The sequence below is a fragment of the Salarias fasciatus genome, chromosome 19, assembly GCF_902148845.1.
Source record: "Salarias fasciatus chromosome 19, fSalaFa1.1, whole genome shotgun sequence".
NCBI classification, from domain to species: Eukaryota; Metazoa; Chordata; class Actinopteri; order Blenniiformes; family Blenniidae; genus Salarias; species Salarias fasciatus.
This window is the reverse complement of record NC_043763.1, coordinates 11,521,102-11,544,823: the sequence shown is the minus strand read 5'-3', so window position 1 is coordinate 11,544,823 and position 23,722 is coordinate 11,521,102. Positions and strand designations below refer to the sequence as shown.

General features: G+C 41.7%; 1 protein-coding gene and 1 pseudogene across 1 annotated transcript; one reads left to right on the top strand and one right to left on the bottom strand.

Annotated features, from left to right (window-relative positions):
• Positions 1-1,350: 1,350 nt before the first annotated feature.
• On the bottom strand, positions 1,351-9,280 carry LOC115407127 (autophagy-related protein 9A-like). Its single transcript, XM_030117485.1, is given in 27 exon segments — positions 1,351-1,359; positions 1,457-1,512; positions 1,515-1,601; positions 1,787-1,928; positions 1,931-2,056; positions 2,133-2,210; positions 2,212-2,251; positions 2,391-2,611; positions 2,704-2,824; positions 2,826-2,889; positions 2,892-2,913; positions 3,015-3,194; positions 3,517-3,617; positions 3,620-3,669; positions 5,516-5,558; positions 5,561-5,702; positions 5,873-5,995; positions 6,076-6,251; positions 6,372-6,492; positions 6,619-6,759; positions 6,844-6,985; positions 7,182-7,331; positions 7,453-7,517; positions 7,676-7,719; positions 7,811-7,962; positions 8,780-8,832; positions 9,144-9,280. Coding segments are annotated over 25 exon segments (2,547 nt in total). The 5' UTR covers positions 7,914-7,962; positions 8,780-8,832; positions 9,144-9,280.
• An 8,829-nt stretch (positions 9,281-18,109) lies between these two features.
• LOC115406295 (unconventional myosin-X-like) overlaps positions 18,110-23,722 on the top strand; it is a 39,646-nt pseudogene continuing 34,033 nt past the window's right edge.

Below are 23,722 nucleotides of genomic sequence, written 5' to 3'. Positions count from 1 at the left end.
GTAACCGAACTGGGTCACTACGTCTCCCACCGTGATATCAGCTTTACAGTTTTTCTCCATTCAAGTGTACAACACAAAAAACACATCCCTGATTCACCAACTGTCAATCATCATGGCACATCCCTTTGATAAATAAAATAATTTAAAATATGTATATCGAACAATATATACATACACACAATCCATGTTACGTGACACCCTCTGCTTTGACAAATCCCTAAAGTGCATTTTGGAAGAAACTGGCGTAAAGATAGAGGAACAGAGTACTGTTGTGTTGCGCGATGAAGCAGGATCTGGCACAGTGCAGTGTTTTTTTCCTGGGAGGTTCATCTACTTTTGGTCATCAGAAGGATGAGTAGATGATATACATGCACTTGTATTTGTTTCTTTTTTTGTGTGTGCCAGAAAAGTCAGTATTACATGCTTAAAACTGCCTCGTTAGTCCAAGGAAGTCCACTGAAAATAAGTAAATGATGAACAGACAAAACATTAAAAAATGTGGTTGTATAAAGCAACCTGTGGTTACAACCCGCATGATGCTGGCCTTACTCCTATGCTAGTCTGTTCTATTTCAAATGTTATTGTTTGTATAATGTTTTTATTGGCTGCTGCAAAAACTTATATTTACAATGTGCATGGGTGAGCATGCAGAATACCAGGATGTTCTGTACAATTTATCCTTTAAACGAACATCTATCGCACAAACAGCCAGATTGCAGGAGAGGTTTAGGGGTTTTGAATTAAAAAAAAAAGAAAAAAGAAAAAATTACTTAGAAAGCAATGAAGGCAGAAAAAATAATTCTACATATCATGTGAGTTTTACTCTTTTTGAGGCTTTTGATCTTGGGAAAGAGGCCAGATGCAAGCTGACAGACAGAACAGCACAGGATCTACAGCCTCATTCTAATAGAACAAAAACAGACATACACAATCAAGTCTGGTATCAGCACATTTTTAAACGGTTTTTAAACAGTTCTCGTGTCTGATTTTTTTTCTTTCCCCTAGTAACGAAACAAGCAATTCTTCAGGAGTGCTGCAACCTGCTGATCTCATAAAGGTGTGAAATGTAACGTGATGGTATAGTCGTTCTTAGAAATAACTAGATCCTTCAGGTCCTCTGCTGATGAACAGTGATTTACCCTGTACCCATGAAGATCACTGTAGCGACATCAATCTAAAGTTGTCCAGGTGTTTTCAGTACTCAGAGAACCACATGACACCCTTATTGCCCATTTCCTTTGTTATCCGACGAATCAGACGGTCATTGGTGGGGAAAGGTCCATACAGAGATGAGGGTGTGTTTAGTGAGTCATAGACGGTGAGACGCTGATGCTTTTTCTGGTGAATTTGTTATGTAACCTGAAGTGGAGAAAGAGAACAAAATCGATTATTTTTTTACTTGCAGAGCACACAGGCACGTTAATATTGTCATTTCAGTTGTGTGAAGAGTACTGACCCTGTGCATGCGAGGAGGCATCTCGTCCTCTGAGCTCTCTTCTGGGAGTGGCTCGGGTGTCGGGGTGCAGCTTGGCCCTCCTCGGCCCATCCTCCCATAGGCACACGAGCAGACCTGACAACTTTCCCTCCTGCTCCAAGAGAGTCTAGAACAAAAGGTGAAGAGAATTCAAGCTGACCATGCAGTAACTTCAGTTACAGTTTATCTAAAAAGATTGAAAGAATTCATTGAGGAAGACTTTTCACGTAGCTAGATTCATATTTGTTCTGTAAATACTCTTGCAGAAACATAAAAGAAATGGGGAATAATCGTCACAACAGTAAACAAAACCTGTGGCGGGTCCACTGTGGCGCCGCTGACTGCTGCCTTGTATCGCCCCCTCCTGGCCCAGGGTGGCATTGCTGGTGTCTGAAGCTGAGGGGGGAATGGTACTCGGACTGGGAACGGCGTTGGGGAAGGTGTGCGAGCGAGGGGTAAGTTTCTGGAGTGAGGGTTCGGCTCGCTCCGGACTTCATCAGGGACGCTGTCGCTGCTCTCGTCGCTTGCTTGTCTGTGCCACGTGTGGCGGGACAACACGCCGTGAGACTGCTGCTTGTGGAGCTTCAGGAAGAAGAAAGTAAGGGTAAATTACATGGGGCCTTAACGCCTCTTGATGTGCATGCAAAGCCACTTCTACCTCATGCATGTAAAGTGCGTGGATGCTCATCTCGGTTGAAGCGTACTCCGACAGCACCAGGCTGGTCAGCTGACCCTCCCCATGCACTGCTGCCTGAGCTCACAGTCCGAGCATCAGTCCTGCAGGGAGAGGGCAATGTGGAGGAAACGGCATGAGAAAAAGGGACGGGGCAGAAGGATAAGAAACAGAGAACAAAATAAAACGCAAACTGCTTACATTCAGTTTTGATGCAGCAATACAGAGTGGCTGTTTTCTTACCCGGAGCCTGCCATTGATTTGGCCGTGTGCCCAGTGCTCTTGTGAGCAACACTTAAACTTCCTCTCAGGTGAGGGCCGGCACTGGTCGGGGAGAGGGAGCGCAGGGCGGACGCCCCATCGCTCAATCCGATGGCATGATTGATCAGGGAGCAGTCCCGGCCGAAATGAACAGAAGCCAGCGTCGAGGGTCCTGCCAAGAGGTTTGCCACAAGACTCCGAGGCTGGAAGGACACACGGTATGAATTTATTTTTTTTGCCTGTAGAGATGTTGTCAAGTTGAATTTCAGCACAGCGATAGCGTTTGGAATCGTACTTCAGACTCCGATAAGGACATTGGGTGTGTTTCTGAAGGCGCCCCCGTGGCTTCTCTGTGCACTCGCTCTTTCAGCTGGCTGATGAAGTGGGTGGTCTCCCGAGGAGGCTGCCACTGAGGTTGTTATGGCAAAGTGCATCAGCGACAGCTCCGTCTTTCCGTCTTCTGCCTGCTGGTAAATCGATGCTCGGTCTTCCCCTCGGACATCCACTACAAAAGCAGAATCGATTGTCATTTAATCTAACCTAATGCGTGCACATGTTTAGAAATTGTTTGCGCGTGTGGCTGCTGCTGTTGCAGCGGTCGCTCACCGCAGGGTGTCCATGCTGCCTGATGTCCATCTGGGCAAAAGAGCAGGTGTCTCCCACCCCGACTACCTCCACTGTGAAGTTCCGGAAAAAATCAATGATCTCCAGGGACTTTCTCCTCAGACAGAAGATGAGGATGATGGGAGTCACCACTGGACTGAGCAGCTCCTCCAGAATACACACCTTCATGAAGAAACAGGTTCACAAGCATATCAAAGGTTCAGTAAAATGCTTTAAAAGAAATTATATAGTTTGATTGAACAATCGGCAATGAAGGCTAAAAACCTTTCTGTGGAGAAAAAAACTTTTTGATATTTTTTTCTTTGTGAGACAATAAGTGTAGAAGTCAACAGTAATGAAAAAAATCTAATAGAAGTCGCACTCTAATCTCAGGCTTACATGGCCATGTGGTGAACAACACTCCCTGCTACAGAATCGACTTGACTTTTATTGCTCAGCAACTAAACAACAAAAGGCAAATCTTATTCAAATCGTTCCTACTTACTGCTTTGTACTGAAAGAGCTGGGCGAACTGGTCCCGGGTCTCATATCTGTGTGCATTTCCCTGCCAGTGGTCAGGCATGTAGTGGATATGAGCCAGGAGAACCGCAGCAGCTGCTCAGGACAGAAGACCATATGCTCATCGGGAATAAATGACCTGCAGGGACACAGAAAGGCAGATATGGCTGGAAGAAAACCTAGTTTTGCAATTTCAGCTCCTGTCAGATGAAATAAACAGTCATTGCAGCTTTTTAAATGGGTAATCTGACAAAAAAAAACCTGAATTAAAAGATCTGACCACCATGGAATTGAGTCTTAAGTTTAAATGACTGAATTTGTTAAAATCGTTTAAAGGAACATATAAATAGATTAACCTACTTTTACTATGTTGTTCAAACTGTAGTTAAGAGCTACATAAACCGGAAAGAATTACATGAAGGGATGTGATCCAAAGCAGAAAAAATTCCCCTCAGAGTCAAAGCAGAGTTCAACTTGTCAGAAGCCAGAAGCTACTTATGAAAGGAAAACCTCTTACAATGAGCATTCAGGGTGAAAAGTAAGTTGCCAAAGAGTATCAAAGGGATTACAACTAGCTTTACAAGTGCAATAAAAATGACTTGCAGTTAACGGTTACCCTTCCTTGCTGTTCTACACATTTTAAAGAATCAAAGTGTTTGTAAATGAGGCATCTGTTGCGCTGTATATCTGAAGCAGTGACCGGCTGACTTGTTATATATTTCACCTCATGTTTACATAACTGCCGTTGCTGCAGGCTGTGCTGTCCTTCATTTCATTCTTCTGCATGCTCTCTCTATTGAACTCGATGTTGAATACAATCGTTTCTATGATGCATCGCGATGCGACGTGGGTGATTCTACATCGATGCGGCACAAAACATAATCGATATAATGTTGTATTAAAGGGTGTTTTCAATGTCACCAGAATGACAGACGATGCGGCTATTTTCTTTTGAGGAACGGAGTTGATTATTGACGCAGTGATTTATTTTTGACAAAAGGAGTCCTCAGACAATTATCTATTGCTACAGTTCCTTCAATTAAACTATAGCAAAGAAGTAGAATTGAGAAGCAATGTGTGTCTGGAAGGCGAGACTTTATATTTGATTTGACTGCTTATTTTCAGAATGTTTGTGACACTTCACTTTATCAATGTGATTTACTGATAGCTACTCGCACATAACTGTTATATTTTAAGACGATATGTAAGCCACTGGAACGGCGATGCTGCAACAATCTGATTAATACAGAGCTAAAAGACAACTTGGCCTCATCAATATGTTCTGACTGGCACCGATCCTGTGAACTGCTGGAACCTTTAAAAGTCAGCTTAAACCTAATATACTTCCCAAACAACACAGTACTGTTGTCTCTTGATTCTCAGCAGTTCTTTAAAGTACACTGCACTCTATTGATTCCATTTGAGTTTTTCTACTGGTATAAATACACTTGTTGTTTTGTTTGTCATTTTCGATAATAAAGAGTTCATTTTTATCTGACTGCTTGTATTCAGTAATGGAAAAAAGTAGCCATGTGCAGTGATGAAGAGAAAATGGGATGTAACACAGAGCTATGCATCGTGATACACTGCAGAATCGAATCTGAGTGAATCGTTGACAAGATATTCGTAATTGAATCGTGAGACCAGTGAAGATGCACAGCCCTACTGCACCAAGATGAAATCAGACCTCTGACCTTTGCAGTATTATTTTAACAAATTATGAAGTAATAATTTTCTTTTTTTCGGTGACATCGACGAAAATATTTCACAGATAACTAATGGAGAAAGGATGCAATTCTAAATTTGTATAAATTCATACTTTCTTTTGTTTATGTGTGTTTTATGCATCACGACACTGTCTTTAATTTATTTGATAATTGTAAGATTAACCCCCCCCCAAAAAAAAAGTATTTTGGTTTGCGTATGTTAAATCACTCATTTATCAGATGAATAAGAAAAAGTTGAGACAGTCCATTAATGCCAACCTGCAGACTGTGATGCACACTCCCAGCAGAGTGATGGATGAAGAACGTGTTCCACTGCCAGAACATCCTCGTCATAGATGGTCAGGGCGATGAGCACGGCCAGAAGAGAGCCAGCGAAAAAAGCTACATTTTTAGCGATCACGGTCAGCAGTGGTGAGAGGAAACAGTTCATATACTTGGATGCAGCCTGAACAAAACAGAAACAAAGGGAAACAACCATGAGGAACTAAAATAAATTACTGTATTGTTGTGTGTAGTACAAATAATAGTCAAAATATTTGATTGTGGATAATAGTAATTATGGTTTGTCGTAAAGTTTTATGATTATAAACGTCAATTCTTGAGTTGTGCACTGACCTTGTAGCCTTTGCTGAGGCGGGACATGAGCTCATGGTCTAACTCGTTGAAATGACGCAGATAGCATCGGCCATAAAGAGACCAACACCTCGCCCCAAGATTGCCAGGCTCTCGCTTGATCACCTGAAACACACACACACACACGCTGTCACATCTTGTACCTACCTTGTTTGGTGTGTTCTGGACGAGTGTGAAAGGTTTACCTCAGTGTAACTGAAGAAGGCGTAAAGAATCTGCCACACCAGAATGACGGGACACAGCAGCAGATTGGCGATGCCGATCCACAAGATGCGGGACGCCAGTCTGTCTGCCAGCTCCAGTCTGTTGCCTCCTCGCTTGTATTCTGGTTTTAGACTCCACTCATTCTCAAACAAAGACCCTAGAGATAGTCAAAAAACAGGCTTATTTGTAATTGCTGCAGCAGATACAAACATTGATCACGCTTTCTGCATGGAAATACAACAGACACATAAACGACACACAGGGCAAACAAAAATACCTGGTCCCCAAAAGAAGATGAGCTCAAAGTTATATTTGAGACCTCGAGTGTAAAACACATAGTCCCCAAGAACAGGAAGTCGAAATCGCACAGGAAGGAGTGATTTGTTCACCATGGCAACCTGAAATCACCCAGGAAGAAAGTCTTTATCATAGCGTCACTCCATGTCTTTGTGAATGTGATGAACTGCGTCAGGCACACACAATACAGTCATCAGTCGCAACATCTCACAGCCGATAAAACACACCATGTAGTTTTTAAAGCGGAGGATGCGATGGTAGACGTCGAGCTCCGTCAGCTCTTTTTTATGGATGCAGATCTGGTGTTCCTTCTGGATCTCAACTATCCTGGCTTGGACCTCCTGCCACGTCGCATACGGCAGCTCAGACTGAAATACACAAACACAGGTCAGACCGTACAGTTAACTTGACCGATTTGATGAATCATTCTGATTTATTTTTGCGCATCTCACCATGCTCATCTTCAGGGCGTTGATGTAAAAAGATCGGATCTCCCAGTAACAGCAGACATTGTAGATGAATTTGATTAGCCGATGCAGCCAAAACACCCCAGAGATTATCATCAAGAAGATCACAAATGTGTTGTTTCGGATACTGAGAGAGGAAATATTTAAGGACATAAAATAACCACATTGTACAAACAAACACAATGTAATTATATGTGTTATTTGCATTGTTCTTTTATTTTCCCTACTTCAAAAATATATATATTTTTTTCATTTGCAATCAATTCTAAACTTTAAAAAACAAAACAGAATGCAGCACATTCACCAAACAGAGTCGGACTCACTGGGCACTGCAGACTTCCACAGGGTAAATCGCACCGGGCAACGTGACTTTAGATGAATTAGTGTGATTTACAAGCTTGTTGGCAAAGAGGACATCATAATCCACACAGTTAGCGAGGAACACCGTGAAACCAACCACAAACAGCAACTGACTGCACAGAGGGGGGAAGAAGACGGAGGAGGCAGAAATTAATAGCAGACAAACAAAACACGCTCAAAAGACACAATAAACATCAATTTGAAATAAATTAAAATATATGGGACGATACATACACTAGCTCAAAGAGTTCTCCCAGCAACATACATGTGAAGCCATTCTTCTGATGTAGGTTATAAATGTAAACAGATGTTAAGGAATATTAGAAGTGCAACTGAATTCGGAAATTACTTGTGTGCTGCAATATTCATTGCACAACAAAGGAAGACACAGTTTGCTTGGTGGATACAATCAGAACAAAACACACAAGATAACCAAACAAAATTATGCAAAGGATATTCTCTGGAAAAACAGATCCAGGTTTTCTATGTGGTGCCATTGGGCTGCAAAGATTCATTTCATATTAGTCATCACTTTGTGGTCAGGAGACAAAAACTGTCGCTATAAATATCGTACTTGTCTTGCGTCACTTACATTTGGACCCTTCAGGCACATGCATCAACAGGTTCTCCTCTCCAGGAGGAGAGTCGCTGTAGGACGCCTCCAGGGGCTGGTACTCTGTGTCAAAGTGCGCCATAGTGACAGGAACTTCAGCATCAATAGGTAGCTGAGCCTATCGCTACAAACTGGAGAGAAGAGGGGAGGGTAAGAGGGTGGATGTGAAAATTAGTGGACATGGGAGGGTGTGGAGATCATGTAACTCTGACATTCACAAACTTTATATTATATATTATATTGCATTACAAGGTGTCCTGTACAGCATCCGCAAAAAAACACTAAAATAAACATGTTATGTGAGCGAATATGGATTGACTCCAGAAGTCAAAGGTCAGGAGCAGCAACACAACAGTAACTCTCAGTCTGGAGCCACATGACAAAGAAGGTTTTTGGTTTTTTTAAACATTTCCTCCAAACCAACAATAATGAGTTAATAATAATAATAAAACCAAACACAACACAAAATGGACGAAGAAAGACTTATTAGATTCGTAACACATTTAAAAAGTTAGAAAAAATGCATGACAAAGTAAAACATTTTCATTCATTATTGTGTAAGAAGAGTCAGAAGTATTGTAAAACATATTTTAAAATCTATATGATTTTTTTTCTATTTAGAGAAAAAAATAAAGCTATAATCTGTCACCTTGTGTTCTACAGGGTGTGCTATCTTTACAGAATTGGTCTGAGGATGTGCTTTGAGTGCAGACTTTTTAATCTGACAAATTGAAGTGAATGTCTGTTATAAACCGTGCAATTAAATGATGTTTAAAAGTAACTACACTATAAAGTTTTCTATTAAAAAAAACATTTACAGTATTATTTACAATATTATCATATCTTGAGCACACATTTCAACAACTCTTCAAACCTCTGAGATCACAGCTAATAATAATGATAATAATAACAACAATAATACATAAAATATGTTTATTGTTAGCTTACTTCCATGTCAGTGCTGTAGGTCCCATCCAGGTGTGTTTAGGCAACATTTCCAGCTGCAAGAGAAGAAAAGGACGAGCTGCTGCTGTTAAATCTGACTCCTTCTCTAAATATATAAGACCCCAGCAGAGACCACCGACACTTCCGTTCACAGCAGTGTTTAACCCGCACGGAAATGTCAGCAGTCTGCAAATCCGCGCAGATCTGACAGGTAAATGATCAGACACATGAAGACACGAAGCCAGAAAAAGGAGGAGGACTGGTTCAGGGCTTGTTGTTGTCGTGTTATGACAGCACGGGCCTTCCTCACCCTAAAAATAATATGCCACCTCCCAGATCCCGCAGGGTTTTAAAAAAAAGCCCTTACCGTGTGGCTCTGTCGCCTCCGCTGTATCAAAGGGAAACACCCACCGCCCCTCAGATTTTTTTAATTGAACGCTTTATTTTCGTTTCCTTCTGAGTCTCTCTCTGAGTAACAAGCGAGCTAGTTTCATTTTCGAAGCAGCAATCATTGACGCGTCCGTCACTGCTGACTGACAAGAACTGCATCCAATCAGAATGCAGACTTTACTGCCAGGCAGTTTCAACAGCCAATCAGATTTGCAGAGAGGCGGGCTCTTTGGACGCACTGTGGGATGGGCGGTAACGCCCTGGATGATGGCTCACACCCCATTCATGTTGCTCTCATTACACGGCAGTTTACTGCCACCGCCTGGCCGTTCCATGTACTGCTCCAGTCGTGATGGAGATAGTCACACCAAATAGAGGAGTTATTCTGCTATTTGGTGGGAGATAATTCATCTTTACATTTGACATTAGACTACTCTAATACAACACATGGCTCATCTGCAGGAAGTCATAAAGTACATATTGGTCCAATCTTCACTGGAACAGCAAGGCCAAATCGAAAATTGGGATTACATTTTGGGGTTAAACATTTTCAGAACCAAATCCTTGTTGAATAATGAAACAAGGTCTTGTTTAAAATCACAAGTTTAACACTGACGACTTTTGCCAACTATATGAAGAGAATCACTTTCAAAGTTTATGCTTGTAAGCCTGTATGTCAGTGTACACTACTTACTTTCAGTGGATCCCAATAAAAATTAATGATAGTACATTATTTTTATTAACTATTTTAGGCTGTATTAGGAAGATTACATAAGGAGGCATCCTCACTTTTTTTTCGTGGTGATTTATTTTTACTGACAGTGCAATAGATAATCCCCTCCTTTATGTTTTCATTGCATGCTCCTGGAATATTGGAGGCTGCAGTGGTTATTTAGTCTCCAGACAGAAGTTAACCTGTGAGAGGAAGGTTGCTGGTTTGAATCTTGACACTGCCCCCACCTTTATCACTTCAGCATTGACTTGAGGCACAATGTGATTAAATCAAAAGTTCACTATTTATTCAGTCATAAAACTGTCAGTGTTTTTCTAACTTCTCTAAATTGCATGTGCATACTTAAGAGTGAAGATTGAACATCCTGACTGAAAATTCAGCTCAAGATGAATGAATTTGATGTTATTTTATATTAGGTTTCATGTAATATTTGAAAAATTATATTTAAAATATCAGAAACTTAGCTGTAAAAATTATGTCATTATTCCTGATTTCATTATGTTTGTTGCCACTCAGAGTAAACAATGGAAAACAACAGGAGACAGTAAATTTCTGTGATATTGTGGTTTGGTTTTTCATACAACTCTGGATTTTTAAACATTTGGAAAACTCAACAAGACAATTAGAATTTCATCTTTGAAAAATCTGTCTAAAGCAATAATTTTGTACCAAAGTTTAATAACTAAATCATCTAACCCTGCTTGTTATACACTGTCATACCACTTTGCACCATACGATGGTGTAATCTGTCACCCTCCTGCTGTCCTCAGTCCATCGGGAGATAAAGAGGGAGCAGGTGTCACACTTGTAGGTGGGTCAGTAAAAACAACACATTCTCCAAATGACCACCAGCTTACAGCAAAGCATGGGGCATTACAGAGACACGACCAAGCCATCCAGGGCACAAACATCTCACATTTTACTTTCACTTATGAAGTCTTTTAAACACACTAGAACGTTATAATTGTATTTACAAATTGTGTTTTATGTGTGGGATGAGAAAAAAAAGTGATGCAAAATTTCAATGATCTCTCTGCCAAGTTCAGGTGTCTGACTCAATGTCCTCAATCTTTTTTGTGGCTGCAGAATGAGATTCAATGGTCCTACAGTCAATGAGGTGCAGATGCTGACTCCAGAGAACAAAAGTGATAAAGGCAAGCTTCCCTTCTGTCGCTCTGCATAGTGATGAATATTCATATGTGACTGTTAAGCCTCTGGAATGACAGCTGGGCTTTTGTTGCATGTGTTACACTGTTAACACCACTCACTTTGTTTGTGTGTGCCCCCAGAGTATTAAGCATACTAATGATGATTCCATTAACCTAACTCCCCGTGCAGAGTGTAATGTACAGGGACCACAAGACGGAAAATCATCCACATCTGGAATTTTTCTGTTTTTTCGCATTTACACTTCAACTTTTTAACCTTTTCGTCCACCATTACATTACTAGAATTTGGGCAGGGGGTTTCTTGAGTCAGGAGGGAGTCTGTGTAATCCGGTTATTATTGTGATCAGGTTAACTTAATCTGTTCTGATTAGGATTAGTTTTTTTTTTCCCAGATTAATCTGATAAGACAGGTCTGTCACAATGAATTTCAGTAGCTGATGATGCTATTTTAAAACACTTTATTTAATCAATCCCACTTGTACAATTCAAATGAAACCTTTTGAAATGTTATAAATGATTCAAAATGGAGAGAATTTTTAAATAAATTTTCATAAATGTAAAGTTAAACCCAATCCTGCTTTATTGCATGTGCACAACCACAAATATTTGCATTGGGCTGCAAGCTATAGCTCACTGATAGAATTACCCTCCTGTCTGGTGGGAATTATGGGGGGGGGGTTGCACAGACAGCTAATTTGACCCAATGTGGCTGTGCAGCCAATGGGTGGTGGGATGAGGGAGGGGAGTGGCTGGTGGGGGTGCCGGTGGGGGCAGGAGAAAGGGAATCAGGATGAAGTCATCTCTGGAGTGACTTAATTAGACGGAGCTCCTTCCGGTACATGTAAAAACCAGAACAGCAGGTATAAAATCTCCACACAAGGGCATTCAAGATCCACACTGGATGCAACCCAACACCCCCCAAACCTCCCTTTAAAACATAAATCATTAATCGCACTCCTATTGCTGCTGGTCACCTTAGGGGCAACCCTCAGTGCCGGCTTCCAGTAAGTGTATCATTAGCTCATGATCATATTGTTAGGCAAATGTTATTGAATCTTAATTTGCTGCATTATATCAAATTCTGACACCGCTAGAAGCACACAGCTATCATAAGGTGATGAAACTGGTGGGATATAGGAGCAGATCCCAGTAGGTTATAGACAGGATGGACTCCAGACGGGTTGCTCATGACGCACGCACGCTGTTAAGTCTGTGCATCTTCCAAATGTTACAAAAAATACATTTTTGTTGAGTTTGAGTCATATTTACAGAAGTATTTGAAACATTTAGTGTAATTTTTGGTTTCAGCAGAATTGCACTGAGTACCAGAGAAGTTAAGGTACAGTTAATTTCTAAATTCAAAGACAGAATGCACAATATTTTCTCACTTTCTAACTCGCAAGTAATTTATTTTAAGTATTGTTTTGTTTAAAATCTTAATTTATGTACTATATTGTACAATTTCAAAAGTTAGTGTATGATATCAATGTTTAGTCTGTGTTTTATATTCATGTGGTGATGAGTGATATCAAATAGCTGTGAAAAGATTAGTAATTGAGTTTTATGTGAGCAATGAAATCCAACCTGAATAAGGACTGAGGGTGAACTTGAGACCAACTAGAAGGGTGCAGACACATTTTTGTAGAGCAGGACACAATGCATTGAAGGGCACGAGTATTAATCATACGAGAACAATAAGCCATCCAAAAAAAAACTTAGCTCAGTGAGAAGGTACAGAATAAATCTCTCTAGCAGCGGTATCACAGCAGAATGGAGGAGGAGAGAAAGAAAGGGCAAACTTTTAATCACAATTTCCTCATGACGGTCTTATTAGCACTTTGTAACCCAAATGTTCTTGAGTTTTATAAAAAAAAAGGTTTGTTCCATTTCCATTTCAAATGACTTCATTTGTTTCATTTTTGTTTTCTCAGAAATGACTTCATTCTGTTTCGAGAGCGATAAACTGTTGAATGAGTCATTCAGACTGAGTGACACCATCATGCATGTCACTGTTTGTGTGTATGTGTGTGTATGTGCGTGTTTTAGGGGGACGGGGTGCTCATGAATCATTATATCATTCTCTGTGAGTCCCCAGAGTGAAGACAGACGGCCGACTATATAAACTGTCCTTCAGAAGGACTGCGCCGCCTCAGCTCAACTTCCTGTCCTTTACGCTCATTCTGCTCTCTTATCCTCACATATGTGTGATGCGGCAAGGTTTTAAGAGTTAATTTATAATTAAAAAGATTGAAATTAAGTAAAAGGGCCGACAGCGCCACCTATTATAATACAACCTCCATGCAGGTTCATTTAATCAGGGGCCAGCAGAGTGGCAAGAATGTTTACAACTGGCCGAAATGTGACAGTAAAATAAATCTGTGTCACTCAGCCACACTGTTGAGTTATGGTGATGTGGATATAAACACAAAGTTAGCATTGTTTTACTTTTACTTATTTGATGACAGCAATTTTAAAATTTGATTTAATAGATTTTCTAGATTTTTTTTTATGGGTTAAAACAAAAGCTCATCTGAAAGGCAATGTTTCTTCCTTGCCTGAGTAATTTAAGAGATAATTAATGAATACCGTAATGATAAAATGAAAAATGAGTGTTTCCAAGTGCTGACAGAGATTCGACGTTGATAAGTAATTCAGAATAAATGAAATCCCAGTGGAGGAATATTCAGAATTGCATTTGTGTGAGTGTGTTGGGGTGGGGGCTTTGGATGACTGTAGTTTGCGTTTTGTATTGAAATGTCAAAATCTCTCTCTGGGTGTGTTGACAGCTGTGTTTCAGTTGCATGCAGAAACCCATCGACTTGATGTGTTTTGTCCAGTCTGCTGGTGAAGTGATTGCACTATTGAAGAAGACAGGTTGAGCGCTCCCATCCCCCTCCAAAAGCATCCCCCCTTCAGATTTCATTACAAACTGACTGCGCTTATATAGGAGACTATAACTTTGCTCATATAAACATGTTTGATTCACTGAAGCACTCCTCGGTGCTTTTTTTGTCCTGTGTCAGTATTTTCAGAGCTTGTTGATTATCAAATTCCGCCCCCAGGCCCTGCTTTGGATTGTCCCATTTCACCAGTAAACCAGCACAGGGAGAGGTTGATGAGCAATCTGGGCATTTTACTCTGATTAGCTCTGCACCGCGTTGATTCATCCCGTCCTCTCAGACGACAATAAACAGATGTGTCTGGAGCAAGAAGCCGCAGAGGAGGAGTGACATGGGAGAGAAGGAGGCTAATGAAGAGATTTATGGAGGCTCTGCTCATAAAACCGATCAACTGTGGCATTGTGAACGATTCCTCTTAGAACGTCCAACACATGACAGACACACATGTCCACCCATACACACACAATTTAGATATGCAGTCAAAGAGATGATGTATGGGAAGGTTATTCCACAACTGCCCTCCACGCTCACACACACACGCATGGATACACATCCAGAGTCATAATAACAGCAGAAGGAGACATCAAGGAGAAAGTGAAAGAAAAGACAGAGCGCTGCAGACCGATGAGTAAGCAGAGTTCATCTCCTGCCTCACAGGGAACGAGATACAACCCACAATTCACCAGTGAGGGTCACTCAGACCTGCGTTGTCATGGCAATGACAATTTAATAGCCAAGGCTTTCCAGTGCATGTGTGTTTCAAAGCAAACGTGTTCTACACATATGTGAATGTTAGATGAAATGTCTGTTGAACTGAAGGCCTTTTTAACCCTATAAAGCAGTGAGTCTATACGTGGAACTGGGGATCTTCTCACTGTGAGGTGAGTGCGAACCACTGCACGGACATGTCTCCCAAATGAGGATCATCATGGACGTCATGACGAATATTATTGTGTTGCTTAATCATAAGAAATCATTTCCTTTCGTCGAGTCTGAAGATTTTGTTTTGACAAACCGACGATCCAAAAATAAGCTGAAGAAGAAGAAAAATGGAATGAAAATATATTTTAAAAACCTGTCGTCAGATGTTAGGATATGTTAAAACTGTGGATTTGCTTGGCACTTATTCAATAAATGTTCAGCAATAAGTATCCATAACTTATTTTATTTTTCTTGTGGCTGTATATGATTAACAATAAGAATAATCTGTCTGATAAACTCCTTTGCAGTTTTAACTTAGCTTTTTTTTCTCTAGTTAAACAATATCAGTCCTTCAGAACAAGGCCTCATTAAACTTTAAAAGAATGATGGGAAAACAGAGATCATTTGAGAGTCGATTATAATTTGTAAGTGCCTCGACAGGCAGCTTAATCACACTGAAGATGCTGCAACCTCTGTTAGTCCTGTGTCAACAAACCAGCGCTGACGTCCGAACGCATCTCCACCGAGCAGCCACTCCTGTCCTGAAGCCTGCTATTTAACCATTTCACAGATTTAAAGACAGAAGTAAGCTGGATACTTCCAGACAGATTCATGACTGATCAGCTTTTTTCAAGCTTAAGATGAAAAAAATCAAGCTCAGCATCTCTGGGAACTCCTTCAGGACTGTTGGAAGGCAATTTCAGGAGATGGCCTCATGATGCTCGTCCAGAGGATGCTAAAAGTGTCCATAGCAGTTACCAAAGCAAATTATGGCTAATTTGAAGGCTGTAAAATATCAAATATCTTTTGAGTTATTTGATTCTTATTTTTTCGCTACATAATTCCATATGGTAAATGGAATCCACTTATAGAGCACTTTATACACTGTTGTTGCAGAGCCCGAAGTGCCTCACACTGCATTATCACATTCACCCATTCACCCATTCACACACCAGAGGAGGCATCTGCCATGCAAGGCGCTCAATCTGTCCACCGGGAGCAGTTGGGAGTTCAGTGTCTTGCCCAAGGACACTTCAGCATATGGGGAATCGAACCAACAACCTCCCAATTGTAAGACGACTGCCTCACGCATATGTGCTCCTTCAGAGAGAATGTCCACACTTTCCACTGGTATTGAACAGGATCTGGTTTAATTTCATGAATGTGTTTTTAGCCAAGATCGATATATATATATGTGTGTGTGTGTGTGTGTGTGTGTGTGTGTGTGTGTGTGTGTGATTCTGTAGTCAGGATATGTTGTGTGTGGGCTCAGACAGGACACACACTCTCCTCGCATAAGGTGGGGTTCTTTTGTTGGGTCGATCTTTTGAACTGTCTCTCTGATGAAGATGGAGGGTAGAGCTAAATAATACTTCCAAGCAGCCGTACAGAGGACACGCCCCACCTCCCCTGTACCTCCAGGGCTCCACGAGGGAGCAGAGCTTCACAATGCTTTACCCCAGAGAGGCCTCAGCCTGCTGGGCTTGTGATGGCTGCACCTGGCCCCTGCAGCCACACACCAACCAGCTGTCTGTCTATTTCCACCTCCGTCTGACAAACCGTTGTCTTTGGGGACACGAAGTGTTATTCTTTGTGATTTCAAGGCCTTTTCCCTAAACTGTACTGGTCGTGTGTGTGTGTGTGTGTGTGTGTGTGTGTGTGTGTGTGTGTGGAGATATCATCTTTTACCCTGCAGCAACGCTGGCTACTCCTGTAGCCAAACCTCTTTTTTTTTTTTTCTTGTTACAGAAACATTAGCTCTTACTCTGTGATTTCGTGGTCTGGTTTCTGGAAAACAATTGAATTTTTTGAGATTTAAACATTCTTATTGAGTTGTTATTTCTTACAATTTAAATAATTTCTTATTCACACCCAGCCTATTAAGACGAAGTGACAGAAATCTACAAAAATTGTTTACACAAACAGACGAGCCCTCTCCTCACAGATCTTGTGTTGCCCCCCAACTGTCATACTGCATATGTTTGTCTCATATCATTTTATCCTCTTAATTGAATGCCAGATTTCCAGAGGTTGTTCACTGTAAATGTTTTTATTGTTAACAGCTGTTCTTTTCCATCGCCAATAGAAAGCAGAACTCTTCATAATATAGTTTAGAAGCTCAATTTCAGAGATCTCTTCATATATATACTCTGCAACAGTCGTAACTGTCACACAATGTTTGCTCTAAACACATTTTATGATCTCACAATTTGTGATGTGATGTGACACAGGACCCAAAACACACGACTCATAAAATGGTAGAAGTTCAATCTCATAATTCATTCAAGTTCAGGGAAAAACAGAATTTGTTACATGAGCAAACTTTTGAAAATTACAATTCAGAATTTTTAAATTAGGTACCAATTTTCAATCTTTCATTTCTTTTTAAATATGGATTTGTGAACTGTTGCTTTTGTTTGCTGACAGGACTGATGCATGGTGTGCTTTGTTGCTTCTGCAATCCACTTGGTAATTTCAAGATGTAGCAAAAACCAATTGGCCCATCAACTACAACATCTATCCAGAAAGATTTAACTGACTTAAACTCTATATAAACCTCTCTCAAAGCAATAATAGTTTAAACAATATGCTGGGACAGTCTACAGATTTTGTAAAATAGAATGTTACAGTGTGGCCATTTCATTTACTCTATTGGGACCATCTGAGACTGAGGGCTTTCTGAGAATTCTTAGCTTTTGTGAATTAAAGCATCTTCACATTGGTTCGCAGTTAACAGTGAGCCCGCAGCTGTCACATCTGCATGTGTGTGTGTGTGTGTGTGTGTGTGTGTGTGTGTGTGTGTGAGCTGTAAACGTGTGTTTTGTATTGGAGGAAACGGTTCCTGCGTCGCCCCGTCGGTGCGCGCGCGGTGGGTGAACGTCAAACACGTTCTGCCCCCGGACTGGTCCCGTCTCACCCCCACGTTCCATGCCTCAACCTCACACACACACACACACACACACACACACACGCATACACACACGCGCCCGCTCGCGCGCACACGCCCCTGCACAGACACGCATGCACACTGGGCACACCGAGAGGAGGCAGACCTGGAGAACCGGGGCGCTTCAATTAGCGCTCCTCCGACGGATCCCGGCGTGGACATTTCCACCGCTCCTCACAGCCTGCTTGGATTTTTTTTTTCCTTCATGAGTGTCTCTTTTTTGCGCATAGGACGCTGCTGAGGTGCGCTTGAGCAATCACGCCTTTTTTTTTCTCCCCCTGATATGAAAATGAACGCTCGTTGAATGGGAAACAGCAGCACGGAGCCGCCGCTACCTTCCCCCCACCTCGACTCACGCGCCGAGCCGTCGCTCGGCGAGATTTGCGCACCGGAGACCGGAGCCGGTGTCTGCGCTCTGCCGGGCCGGGCGCGCATCGTCTGGGAGGAGTAAGGCAGGATGGAGGCGTTTTTCACCGAGGTGAGCCACTGAGAATATGTGTCAGCCTTAACAAACTCAACATTAATGACAGATTAAGCCCGGATTTGCGCTGATGCGTGTCTCCACACAGCGTGATGCTTTTACAGGCTTTTTCGGCGCGCGTGCGGTTATGGCAGGTGTTGCTTTGCCTCCCTCGTCTGGATTCCTTCTCCATCGCAGGACCACATGAAATATCCAGGCCTTTATTCTCTAACCACGTTTAAACGTGTATATTCGTTCCAAAAAGAGGGTCAGTTTGTTTATTTCTCGATCACTGCAGAGCGTCGGGGCCTGGCCGCCGCTCGGCTTTGCTGAATTAATTCTGAGCAGAGCCGCAAAAAATTGGCCAAACGAAAGCTGACACGGGCTTTTGCATCCATAAGGCTGGCTCCCGGATTAAAGCCAATCTGTTAAGAGAGGATAGACCGTGCTGGCCTTCAGCAGCAGCCCTCCCACACCATGCTGCTGTGAAGAGACCCTTTCATTGCTCTTTATTGCGCTTTGAATGGGATGGAGATGGGATTCATGGATGGCTGTGGGCCGGTACCTAAGGATGAAGGAGGAGGAGGAGGAGGAGGGTGGCTAAGTGGAGTGTGGAAGGAGGAGCAGGATGAGGGACAACTGTGTGTGTGTGTGTGTGTGTGTGTGTGTGTGTGTGTGTGTTTTGTGAAGGTAAAATGAATGAATGAGGCATGAGGGAGATAAATGAACTGCTTTCATAATTGAATGTTATATCAGACATGATTAATTCAAGCAGCCACTACCTGAAGGGGTAAAGCCTTTCCACTTGCTAAACGTACATGTTTTGCTATGGCACAATCAATGTCACATCTCCAGTCACATCCAGAGTGGCGGCCACCCCCCCTATATTGCTTTATTTCCATTCCAAACACGACAACCCCCATCAGCAAGCTCACTACCACTCCCCGGCTTCATTTGCTGTTTGCTCCACACTCACAGTCTGTGACACAGACACACTGACACAGACACACACACACACACAGTCTCATGAACCTCGTCTTGTCCACTGGCTTTGATGCCAGTATCTGTGCTCTCCAAGCTACTTATCCTCCCCCATCTTAAGTTAATCTGATATGGGTTTAATGCCTCTCACATTGGCAGTGATGTCATGCCACTTATTCGTGTGTGTGTGTGTGTGTGTGTGTGTGTGTGTGTGTGTGTGTGTGTGTGTGTGTGTGTGTGTGTTAGTGTGGGCATATGTGTGAGTATCTCACCCTTTCAGATCATTTCTGCCCATACAAAATCCTAATTTTCCTTTATTTTTTTGTGAGGATTGCCAGTTTTGTGCTGAAGCATTAGCCTGTCACACACTCCACAACTAACATCCAGCGACTGTATGAAAAAGCCTCGCAACAACCAGTTCTCTTGCTCCATTTCCCCTCAGTCTGCATGTAATATATTGATCATGGCATCGATTTAGGGACCACCATATTAAGCAGCCCTGCAGTCCCACAAAGCACAGACACTGAATGATCCCAAATGGAACGACTTATTGGGTTAAAGCGTTTGGTCCAGCAGCAGCCCTGCTCGAGCCGCTCATCTGATACCCAGAAAAGCGACTTAATGCAGCGCGATGCTGAGTGATCAATCCACCGGGGAGGTGTCGGCCCCGCATCCACTTAGTTTCAATCGCTCGTGCGTCCCCGCATTCCTGCATTTATCACTCCATCTCCTAAAACCGGTGAGAGCGAACAGCTGACCTCTCTCTGTGTTTCTGGCTCAACCCAGGCAGAAAACGTGATAGCTGGCCGGCCAGCCGAGCATGAAATGTCAGGTGGCATTAGGCTACTGTAAAAATCCCCTCATAGTCAAACTGGGTGGGTTAGTTGTGGGATATGGGAGTCGTAGTGACACTTTGTGCTCTAAATACAAACAAAAATCAATCCCTCTCTGGATATGGAAGCCAAAAAATGAGCTATGAAAGGGGAGAACATATCTGTCTGTAAACATCATCCACAACCAGACTATATCACAGTGTGGCCACATTTCCATCATAAAAGTAGTTAAAACATGTCTTGGACACTATCCTTACAGTTTATTATGAAATATAAATATCCTCATAAAAACTGACCATATCAAGTCTTTGGTTTAATCTCACTGTTGTGCAACTAGTTTAAGATCCAAAAAAGTAAGAAAATATGTGAATTAGGAGGTTGATACAAAGTTTCACCAGATTTCACCTGATGTTGGACTGCTTGTCTCACAAACGTTCTTCAACAGTCACCCAACATTTCCCAGATGAACTGATGAATCAGAACAGACACATCAGTGCTGTGCAACAACAGCACAGCAGTTAGGCTGAAGCAGAGGATTTTTTTAACTCTATTCACATTCAACATCAAGCAAAGGAAGACTTACTCGTGCAAGAAGCCTAAATTAACATGCCGAAGATTCAATTCTCATTTCTTACACTTTCGAATTTGTTGAAACTGAATTTATTGTTGAAAACAGGTGTAAGACTTTTGCTACCACTATGAGACATTTTTGCTTTTTGCTATGTAAATTATTTGAAAATGTTATAAATTTGAGTAATCTAGCTTATATGTGATGCTTTGTGAGCCGTTTGGTGTGTGTGATATACCTGTACTGAATTGCAGGTGCACAGTGGTTACGAACCAATCAGAGACAGACAGGTGTGAACAGAGACAAAACAGCTTTCTCATCCCCGTGTCTAAAATCCAATCTCCTTTTCAGTGACGACTCTATTCGTCTCGCATGTCTTGCTCCACGCTGGTCCTCTTGAGTCATTTACAAGCGAAATAAATCTTCATTTACGATTCTGCAATTTGCTAAGTGGCCACAACGTCCCATACAGTGAGCAGTTGTAAGCGTTCTCACTTTGATGTCGATTTTTCATGCAACGCGTTTTGCTCTGCAGTTAAAAAATTAATAATCTGGATGCATTGTGCATGTTTGGAAACACAAGCCAGTAAAAATTCCTCCAACTGTAGCCACAAATGATGAAGTAATTGATTTTTCTTTTTGATAACGTTTAGTGTCATGTGAAAAAAAAAAAAAGTGTTCCTTGTGTGCAAATAGTTTTGCGTTGGAAAAAGTAATGGGCTACATTTGGCTGAAGTTTGTCCGTACATTGTTGATTTTGTGTGAAGTGCATAATGCAGGATGCTGGTTCAGTGGAGGGAAGGCAACAGTCGCTGGAGATGTGTGACCTATATTCAGCAGCTCCGAACACATTTGTTCTGCTCAGGAGCTGCATCAGCTCTGCTTCGTTCTGTCTTTTCGCCTTCCTCTGATACTCTCTCCCTCCCCGCGGCCACTCTCTCTCTCTCTCTCTCTCGGTGCTCCTCCATCTCGTTCTACCAACCACTTTCTCTCTGTCAGTCTCCCTCCCCTTCCCCCTCTTTCTTCTTCTTTTTTGCTTCTTTTCCCTCTTCTCTTCCTTTTCTTCTTGTCCTGCTTTCGTCTGCATGTGTAGGTGTGAGATTACTGCTCAGTTAAATCGCATTTACACAGTGGGTGAATAAACAACATCTCCGAGAATCCCACTTCTTCTGTTGGAAAATCTGAGATGAAATTGACCCACATTTCAGGAAGACTTTGAAAATTACACGCCACAACGGGCTGGAGGTCAACCAATGCAAAAAAAAGTCTATTTATAGAGCACTTTCTTATTTTGTATGGAGGGACCTTTCTTTGAATGTGAATGTGTGTGAGACTCTTTCTCTCTTCGCCACCTGTCCAGGATGAACTCTGCCTTCGCCCAGAGTTTAGAAAGACCATCCTGCAATGGAAGGATGTTTCTTTGTCACAGTGTGAATGAATTTGGGTGTCTGGATTAGACTGTGTTCTGTTGCATGACTTAAATCTGCTTTTATGAATTAATGATTAATCTTCTACACATTACTTTTACCAGCGATTCTCTCAATTATCACACTTGTTTTATTCTTTCTCGATGAATAATGTAACAGGTTAACTGCAGATTCATCAAGCTCAATATGACGTTTTCACATTTCATTCTTATTGTTTGGCAACGGTCCTAATGTCATGGTGGCATATGGCGACATTTTAATGCTATGACAGACAAAAATGCAAAAAAATATTTGGAATTAGTAGAAGTATCTGAACTTTTTGTTTTTGTTTTAACAACAGAAAGATTGATAGACATAATTTAGTTATTTTATAGAAATCTGCAACGTAATTAAAGAGATTTTTACATGATAACAGATACATCACCATGTTTGATATTTACCATTAAAACTGATAGAAATAAAAGCATTTCCTATCATAAAATAACAACGGACAGCATATCCCACAATCCTCTCCACCTGACACCAACTCCCAGCATCCTTCCAGGAGCGGAGGCTGTTTCCATGGTTGCTCCTGTTTCCACACTGTTGCCGGGGAGCCTTGTTGCCAGGGTGTTGTTGGGGGTGGGGGTGTGCGACTGTAGTTTAATCCAAGATGAGAGAGAATGTGATAATTAGCAGACTGCTCAAAGAGGATTTGCACTGTAAAAAAAAAAACACTCACACACACACACACACACACACACACACACACACACACACACACATGCACAATACCAGCAGCTGCTTCTATTTGCAGCCTTTATCCTTTTTTCGTACCGCAGCCGTTGCCTCTGATCAGGGTTACTTTGGATAAATCGCTCATATCTTTGTTTTTGAAAGGAGGTCAAAAGGTTATGAGTCCAAAGCTTCAGATATTGCAGCATAACAGTCAAGTGCCCAAATACACAGCCACACACACTGTATTAAAATTCAGAGCCCTTCTGTATTATCAGCACAGCAGCCGAGAGACCGAGAGAGAGCTTCAACACGCTGACTTCTCTGTGTGTGTGAATGCTAAACGTGTTTGCAAATTGAAGGAGATGCTCTCTTGCTTGGAAAAGCTTTAAATAGGATGTTAATTATGTGGGTTAAAAACACAACCATAATAATTAAAGCAAATAATTACCATGAAGTTGTTCATGACGGTCTTTGATTGTTCGTCCAGAGAAAGAGTTTGGACCAGGAACATCAACCACAAAATGACTTTTAGAGAAGACCTGCAGCTTGAAAAAAAGGCTTGAGGTTTAGAATGAGAGTGCAGGGATGACTGACAGTGTTAGATATGTGGAAATACCAAGAAAGCCACACTTGTTGACACACTTTGATTATTTCCCTTTGCTTAATAAAAGAAATCTATTATTGGATAAAAGAGGCAGGTTAAGTGAAGATGATTTCACACAATGACAACATCCAGAAAGGAAACTCCTGTAATTGTTTCCTTTCTGGAAATGAGTATGGATGTATGGATGAAACAAAAGAAGTAGCCGACAAAAGATACGAGTTAATGCTGATCCCAGATAGTAATGGGCAAAGACAGTCATCTTGGGGAAATTCCATCACACACATCATGAAAACAAG